The 8809-nt window shown below is 48.2% G+C and overlaps 1 protein-coding gene across 4 annotated transcripts; it reads left to right on the top strand.

The window, feature by feature from the left end:
* Positions 1-310: 310 nt before the first annotated feature.
* Positions 311-6006, top strand: DNAJC22 (DnaJ heat shock protein family (Hsp40) member C22). 4 transcript variants are annotated; one of them, XM_042992213.1, is made up of 4 exons: positions 311-416; positions 3010-3957; positions 5641-5822; positions 5904-6006. In XM_042992213.1, exons 2-4 carry the CDS (start codon positions 3118-3120, stop codon positions 5920-5922), a joined length of 1041 nt encoding a protein of 346 aa, XP_042848147.1. In that variant the 5' UTR covers positions 311-416; positions 3010-3117; the 3' UTR covers positions 5923-6006. The 4 variants fall into 4 exon arrangements, with proteins under 4 accessions (XP_042848147.1, XP_042848146.1, XP_042848148.1 ...); XM_042992212.1 differs by lacking the exon at positions 311-416 and adding an exon at positions 1688-1866; XM_007072979.3 differs by lacking the exon at positions 311-416 and adding an exon at positions 1969-2075.
* Positions 6007-8809: the final 2803 nt, after the last annotated feature.

Here is an 8809-nt window from a genome sequence, read left to right on the forward strand (position 1 = left end):
CCAACCAGACTTCCCGCGTGGGTCCCCGGATTCACCCGCCCGCCCCGGTCCTTTCGTGGGTAAATACTCCGCCACGTCCCCCACCGCAGTTGAGACCCTCCCCTCCCGCTTCAGCTTGTCAGATCCCCCCACTCCCCACCCCCCGCCAGTTTATAGAACAACAATTTGGGGAAAACAATCCGGGCCGAGTGACGGCCCCGTAATTGTGACAAAGTGAGTGCGGGCGGCTGGAGAGAGCGCTAGGGCGGGAGCGCGGCGGGGCGAGGCGGAGGCAGGGGCGCCTCTTGCCCGCCCCGCCGCCCTCTCGTTCTCATTCCGGTCACCTCCCATCCTCTCCTTGACTCTTCTCCAATTCTTCTCCCGGCCCCTCGCGCCTCCCTTCGCTTGTTCCTCCATCGCTCTTCCCTTTCCTCTCGGTAACGGCTCCTTTCCCGCCCCCACCCCCGACCGCCCCTCCCTCGATGTGCTTTTTCTCCGCTCACTTCTCCCTCTCTTCTCCGCCCCCCACTCGTTTCTCCATCTTTTCCGCGCACTCCTGTCGCCCTTGGGCCCCTGGCTCCCACTGCACAATCCGCTCTCTCCCCGCCCAGCCCTCGCTTCCTGAGCTGGAACCCCGAGCACCCTCCCCGACCGCCACTCTCTGGGAGGTCAGCTCAGCCCAGCAGCCCTGGGTTCCTCCGGCCTCAGAGCAGGCTGCGTGCGGCCAGGCGGCCAGGCGGCCAGCCCCTTCCCTCTGCGTTCCGCCGCTGCTTCCCCCACCCCGCTTCCAGCGCCGGGAGCGAGTTTGTTTGTCCAGCGGCGGCCGCCGCCGCCCGAGCTGTTTGCCGAGCTTAGCGCGCCGCCTCTCAGTGCGGGCCCAATTAAGTCTCATTCATTATTCAGCGCCCCGTCCGCCCCCGCCCCCCCAGCTGGCAGCTCCCGCGTCGCTTTGGGGCCCCTCCCAGCCCTGGCCCCTCGGTGAGCCTTAAGGCGCCTTAGGAGAGCCATGTTCCCTCCCCGGGCTGGGATAAAGGCTGAGGGGCTGGCAGTGTGAGGGCCACCAGGCCCACCCCACCCCCAGGTCAAGACTGGGGACTTTGGAGAGCCAAGCCTTTCCTCTACAGAGGAGGAAACAGGCCCAAGAAACTACGTGACTTGGCCAAGGTCACGTAGCAGAGCCAGGATTGGAGCCCAGGGCATTGAAGCGAAGGCATCTGGCATCCCAGCTCTTTCCCAGCGTCGAGGTGGGAGGAAGGCAGACGACTCTGGTGCTGCGGCTTCGCTCTCGCTCTGCTCTCTGGGTGGGACGCGTATCCCTTTTTGCTAGTGTTTCTGCCTCTCGCCCATAGCCTTCAGGATACAGCAGGCTCGGGCTCCCACTAGATCTGGAGGCCCCTCAGGTTCAGGCTCAGGTCTAGACGTAGTTCCCCTGACTAGCAGGCCTGGGGGCGGGGCAAATGAGGCAAACTCGGGCTGGGGGTCCTCTCTGCAGTCAGTCCGTGGGTGAGTCGGCCTTAGAGTAATTGGAAGTGGAGCCATCCAAGGCCGTCTTGAAAAACAACGGAGTAGGAAGAGCGTGCACCCTGAGAGGGACAAGTCACCCCCTCATTTGTAGGGATGGAAAGGGGCGATCAAAGGCCTATTTTTGCGTTTATAGCGAACCACTCGGGGCTGCTTTGCCCCGGCAAGTGGACAAGGTGAGTCTGGAGACCCGCCCGGCCCCGCCCTTCCGTGAGCGGCAGCGCCACCTGGCGACGGTGGTGCAGCGGTGCAAGCGCGCTCGGTCTGGAGTGGGGCGCCGCGCCAGCCTGGGTAGGCTGGATTCGCCCGGAGAGCCTCACAGCGGGTTTACCCGACAGGGCGGGCGAGAGGAGCCGAGGCTGAAAGGTGATCCCAAGGGGACCGGGTGTGTGTGTGGGGGGGGGGGGGTGCTTAGGGAGGGGCCTGACCCGGACGGCCCCACTTCCGTGACACAGCACACACAGAAAGACAAAGTCCATTTGGATGGAAGTGAGAGCGGAGTGACAGGGGCCATTTTGACTCTGTAGCCAAAGGAAATGACTGGTCTGACGGGGTCTGGGAGCCGGGGTACCCAGGTACGGCAGTCCACCCTGGGACTAGCGAGTAACTGGCTGGTGGTCTTGAGGCCTACTAGGGGGGAGATGCTGGCAGGCACACGTTGGCATCTGGCTTGGTATTCTGGGGGTTCAACCGGCCTCTTTGGAGAGACTCCAAGTCTGCCCTGGAAGAAGGTGGTTGAACTATGGAGTGCCAGGGTTTAGGTCAAAACGTTAGTTTAACAGAACTGTTTAAGTGGAGGGACTTCAGGACCTCTTTCAAATTTGACTTGTGGGAAGATTTCGTGGCCTGGAGAGATGGGAAGGCTGGAGAGGAACCTTGGCCATGTGTCTGAGGGCGGCCATAGTGCGAGTCTGAGGAGGGCTAGGGATGCCAGGGGACTTTCAAAATGTGTGGGAACTTTAGAAGGGCATTCTGTTCACTCCTGTTCACTCCATTCTCCCATGAATCATTCCAGGAACCAGTGGTCTGAAATTTAAGCTTCTGCTTTTCTGTCCATGTGCTGAGTTCTAAACCAACTGAAAGCATTTAAAACATTTTTCTGCCTTAAATTTGGAGTTGGCTGTGCTTATAAAAAACAGAAATGAAGGGCGCCTGGGTGGTTCAGTGGGTTAAGCCACCGATTTCGGCTCAGGTCATGGTCTGGTGATTTGTGGGTTGGAGCCCTGCATCCGGCTTTGTGCTGACAGCTCAGAGCCTGGAGCCTGCTTTGGATTCTGTGTCTCCCTCCCTCTCTGTCCCTCCCCTGCTTGTGTGCTCTCTGTCTCTCTCTTTCTCTCTCAAAAATAAACTTAAAAAACAAACAAACAGAAATGAGGAGCCAGACCAAAGGGTATGGGAGAACCTGCATTTCAGGGACACTCAGGAAGATCTGCGCTTATTATTGGAAGGAGAAATGGTTACTCTTAGGGGCCTGGATATAGTCTTATGACTGCTTTTTTCATCTCCTAGGGTCTGGGACCATGACAGCCATGTTTCTCACAGATGACCCCAGATTTCTGCACTCTGGGCAGTATGTCAGGTGCCACTGGACTTGATCTGACACCCTTTACCTAAAGGATGGCCAAAGGGCTCTTGGTGACCTATGCCCTTTGGGCTGTAGGAGGCCCTGCTGGGCTCCACCACCTGTACCTGGGGAGGGACACTCATGCACTGCTCTGGATGCTTACCCTGGGGGGTGGCGGGCTGGGCTGGCTCTGGGAATTCTGGAAGCTCCCGAGCTTTGTAGCTCAGGCCAACAGACCCCAGAGGCAGAGGCAGAGCTCAGTAGGGAGGACACCCCCTCTCAGTTTCATTCGCTTTGTTGCCCAGGTGATAGTGGGCATCTATTTTGGCCTGGTGGCTCTCATTAGCCTTTCTTTCATGGCCAACTTCTATATTGTGGGCCTTCCACTGGCAGTTGGCTTAGGGGTCTTGCTTGTGGCTGCTGTTGGCAACCAGACCTCAGACTTTAAGAATACGCTAGGGGCAGCATTTCTTATTTCCCCTATCTTCTACGGCCGCCCCATAGCCATCCTTCCCATCAGCTTGGCTGCCAGCATCACAGCCCAGAAGCATCGCCGCTATAAGACTTCAGTTGGGTCAGAGACACTCAGTGTCCGGCTCTACCGTCTGGGCTTGGCTTACCTTGCTTTCACAGGCCCACTAGCCTACAGCACCTTCTGCAACACAGCAGCCACCCTTAGCTATGTGGCAGAGACCCTTGGCTCCTTTTTGAGTTGGTTCAGCTTCTTCCCCCTCCTTGGCCGCATCACAGAGTCTGTCTTCCTTCTGCCTTACCGGATCTGGAGGCTGCTGGTGGGGGATCCTGGTTTCAGCAACAACTCCTTCCGTGAGTGGGAGAAGCTCTATGAGTTTGTTAACAGTTTTCAGGATGAGAAGCGTCAGCTGGCTTACCAGGTAAGTCTTTGTTCCCTCTCATTCCTGTCTGGGACAGCTCTGAGAGTTAGGCTAAGCCTTACTGGAACTGATGCCCCGTATATGGGAGTATATGTTTTCATGTATGCTGGGTTGGGCCCTAGAAGGGTGTCCGGCTTTCTTTGGGCTTCTGTGTGCAATGGGTGAAGGTACAGGGTCACTAACAGTGAGTGGGAAAAGATAGGTATATATTGTTTACTTTTTATTGAGGTCTAACATATATAAAGTAACATATATGTGGTGCCTGGGTGGCTCAATTAAGCATCTGACTCTTGATAGTGACTCAGGTCGTGATCTCACAGTGGTGAGATCAAGCCCTGTGTTGGGCTGTATGCTGATGACGCATTTTATGTATACATCTATGTAACCACCACTCAAACCAAGGTATAGAATATATCCAGCACCAAGAAGTTTCCCTTGTGTCCCTTCTCGCTCTAGACTCCTTTCCTTGGAAGAATCTCTATTCTGACTTCTATTACCGTAGATTAGTTTTGTCCATTCTTGAACTTCATACAAATGGAATCATTCGGTATATACTTTTATGTCTTTTTTCCTTTTTATTTATTTTATTTATTATTATTATTTTTTAACATTTATTTATTAATGAACGGGGGAGGGTCAGAAAGAGAGGGAGACACAGAATCCGAAACAGGCTCCAGGCTCTGAGCTGTCAGCACAGAGCCCAACGCAGGGCTCGAACTCACGGACCGCGAGATCATGACCTGAACTGAAGTCGGATGCTCAACCGACTGAGCCACCCAGGCGCCCCTGACTTTTTTCCTTTTTAAATTAACTTATTTTTATTTTATTTTTTTAAAGTAGGCTGCACACCTAGCATGGACTTGAACTCACAACCCTGAGATCAAGAGTCACATGCCTGAGACAGCCAGGCACCCCATGTCTGATTTCTTTCATTCAACATTATGTTCATGAGGTTTATTCATACTGTTGCATGCACTATGAATAAGTACTATAACATTTATAAATTGTTTCCATTGTTGTGTAGTATGCCATTGTATAAATATACTACACGGTATCTATCTGTTCCTATTGTTAATGAACATTTAGGTTAGTTCCAATTTGGGGCCATTCTAAATAAAGCTGCTGTGAACATTCTTGTACATGTCTTTGGTGGACATATATGCTTATTTCTCTTTCAAGGAAGAGATCTTGTGAGGATGGCGAAGTCCCAGGTTAGAAAACGGGCAGCTGTGGTTCAAAGCAAGCTTGGTACTTGCCATCAGATCCAGAGTTAGCCCATGTTTCAAAAGGCTGGAATTCTAGGGGCACCTGCGTGGCTCAGTCGGTTAAGCGTCTGACTCTTGGTTTCGGCTCAGGTCATGGTCTTGCTGTTTCATGGGTTCAAGCCCTGCATTGGGCTCTGTGCTGATGACATGGAGTCACCTTGGGGTTCTCTCTCTCCCTCGCTCTCTGCCCCTCCTCCACTTGCACTGTCTCTGTCTCTCTCAAAATAAATAAATAAACTCAAAAAAAAAAAAAAAAAGAAAAAAGGCTGGAATTCTAATCTGAAGTTCTGGGCCTTTCTCTCAGGCAAGTAAACGCCGACTCCAGAGATAGCACAGCCTGATTTAGCAAGGAAGTGGGGAGAGACCCAGGTTCTCTGAAACGTATGGAATTCTAATTTTCACCTTCTGTTTCCCTAAGGTTTTGAGTGTCTCAGAGGGGGCAACAAATGAAGAAATACATCGAAGATACCGGGAGCTAGTGAAGATCTGGCACCCTGATCACAACCGACACCAGACAGAGGAGGCTCAGAGGCACTTCCTGGAGATCCAGGCTGCATATGAAGCCCTGAGTCAGCCCAGAAAGCCCAAGGGATCCTGGAGGTGAGAAGAAATTGCCCCTTGAGGGTGGACTCTTCCTGGCAGAGCTAAGCAGCTTGTCTCAACCCAGCTTTGCCCACACAGGTCATCCCAACAGCATTGAAGAACTGGTCTGTTTGCAGTGGAGATGAGAAAACCTTAAAGGAGTGAGAAAGCTATTGTAGTGGAATAACGTTTCTATTTTGAATTTCTCAATTGTCGGTTATTGTATTCCTGATAAGTTCTTCCTAAAACTAGATAGTGAAATTAAAGGCATGTTATAAAACCAATAAAATATCTTTTAGAGGATATACAACCTTGCCCACCCTGGTACATTGATGAGCGATGGAAGAAGATTATTTAACTCTTTCTTTTCTCTTTCTCTTTCTCTCTTTTTCTCTCTTTCTCTCTTTTTCTTTTTCTCTCTCTTTTTCTTTCTTTCTTTCTTTCTTTCTTTCTTTCTTTCTTTCTTTCTTTCTTTCTTTCTTTCTTTCATATGCAAAGTACTGAGTTAGGAGATTGAAGGAAAAATATGAAGGGTCTCATATTTCACAAGCTGTCCTGTGGCAATAGGGATTTGATCTATTCTGTAGATTACCAATGGGTAAGAGAGGGGTTAAATGAGAAAAATTGCAGAAAAATATCTTAATTCTATTTATAGGAGAGCTTTCTAGGAGATCCACTTTTCCTAAGAAAGAACAAGCTGCTATGGAGTGGGGGTAGTACCGCTATCGCAAACTTTTCTGCTTGGTGAAGTATTGTAGAGAGCCCTCAGACTTTGCTTGGGTGGTTGGACTGGCTGAATTCTCAGGTCTCCCCCTGACCCTGAACTACATACTCTGCTGCCTAGGAGCTTACAGTCTGGTGGGGGATATAACATACACAGATACCCAAGTTCACCTCCTTCAGCGTTTTGAACTAAGTGTCATAAGAATTATAAGTGGAATACACTGGAACATTGGAGAAGGGGCAGATGACATTGTTTGATGGGGACTCATGGGAAAATTTATGATTTTATATTTCATGTGCCTTTATGAGGGCTTTGGGGAAACCGAGGGAACCAGTGCTTGAGTATCTCAACAGGGTCTTATTTAATTTCCATGTAACCATCAAGTGTGGAAGAAATGTCTAGAATGGACAGGAAGACTGGAGAACCGGAACATGATGTTAAACTTATATACTTTTACTCCAGTTTTCTTGCTCTTCTTTTGTGTTTGTGTGCATCCCTCGAACTTTATTTTCGGGAAATTAACTCTGAGTGATACACACACACACACACACACACACACACACACACACACACACACATTTTAAAGTAGAATTATTATTATTTTGGCTAATATTCTTTGCAGATTAAAATAAAATCTGGTCTCATCTGATCAACTGAGAGGAATGAAATTTGTAGATGTGTTTTTCTTTGTATTCATATATAACAAAACTTGAACAGTTTTTGCTAATGAATTTTTTAAAGTTTATTTATTTTGAGAGAGAGAGAGAGAGAGCGAGCATGAGCAGGGGGAGAGGCAGAGAAAGAGGGAGAGAGAGAGAGAGAGAGAGAGAGAATTCCAAGCAGGCTCCATGCTATCAGCACGGGGTCCAGTGCAGGGCTCGATCTCATGAACCCTCCAGATCATGACCTGAGCTGAAATCAAAAGGCATATGCTCAACCAACTGAGCCACCCAGGTGCTCCTACCAGTGAATTTATATACCATGATTTCAAGGCCAAATTAACTTTTACACTTTTGTAAAGTTGCCAAAAATTGATATATGTTTCTTTTGAAAAATACTTAGAATCTGTGAAATCATCACATGGAATTTTAATGAGGTATTTTCATAGACCATTGATTAGTAACTTATTAACATGATGTCTAGTACTACTGCACAATGTAAATATATTAAAAATAGCCTATTAGGGAAAAGGAACAAAAGAGTGATTAGGGGCTTTACTTAATTTGGAAAACATTTTACTATTCTCAAATTTTGTTATGAACTTTTGTTACAAAAATATGGCTACACTTTAATTTATTAAAATAGGAACTATTGGGGCACCTGGGTGGCTTAGTCGGTTAAGCATCCAACATTGGCTTAGGTCACGATCCCACAGTTCGTGAGTTCAAGCCCCACATCAGGCTCTCTGCTGTCAGCACAGAGCCCGCTTCAGATCCTGTCTCCCTTTCCCTGCCCTGCCCCCACTCACACTTTCTCTGTCTCTCAAAAATAAATTAAGAAAAAAAAAGAACTATTCAGGAGCAGTTTCTATTGTTTCAACATGAGCAAGGCTACAATAAATATCTTTAAATGTGTGTACTGGTGCTTTTTGTTTTTTTGAGGCTGGATTCCAATAAGTGATAATATAAGGTCAAACAGAATGTATATTTAAAATTTTCATTGATACTGTATCAGGTTACTTCTGGAAAATATTCTGGTAATTTATACTTCCTCCAGCAGTGTAAGGAAGTGGCCCTTTCCTTGGAATTGGAATGGACTGTTATCACTCTTTTAAATTTTTGCCAAGATGATGGGTGAGGAATAGTATCTGACGACTTTAATTTGCCTTTCCCTGACTCATAGTAAAGGTCAGCATCTTTTCAAGTTTTGTTGGGTACTTGCATGTCCTCTTTAGTGAAAGCCTGGACATAAGTATTTTCTGCTTTTAAAAAAACATTATCTCCAAAAAAATAAATTATCTCCTACCTGTCTTTGTGAAATCTATTTTGTTGGTATCCTCGCTTATAAGGAACCTTAACTCTTTGTCGTATGTGTCATAGATATTTTCCCCCAGTCTATGGCTTGTCTTTCAACTTTAAGCATGAGTTTTAGAATCAGAAGGATTAGGATTAGGATTTTAACGTGGTTCCATGATTTTCTAGCTGTGTGATCCTAGGTTTCTTTAGTCTCTGAGAGCCTTAGTTTCCCCTAAAATTGAGATAATAGTATGTACTCTTAAAGGGTTGCTGGGATAAGGAAACTAGCATATGTAGAGTGAGCAAATATAACTTTAATATAACCC

Source organism: Panthera tigris, chromosome B4, assembly GCF_018350195.1.
Source record: "Panthera tigris isolate Pti1 chromosome B4, P.tigris_Pti1_mat1.1, whole genome shotgun sequence".
NCBI lineage: Eukaryota > Metazoa > Chordata > Mammalia > Carnivora > Felidae > Panthera > Panthera tigris.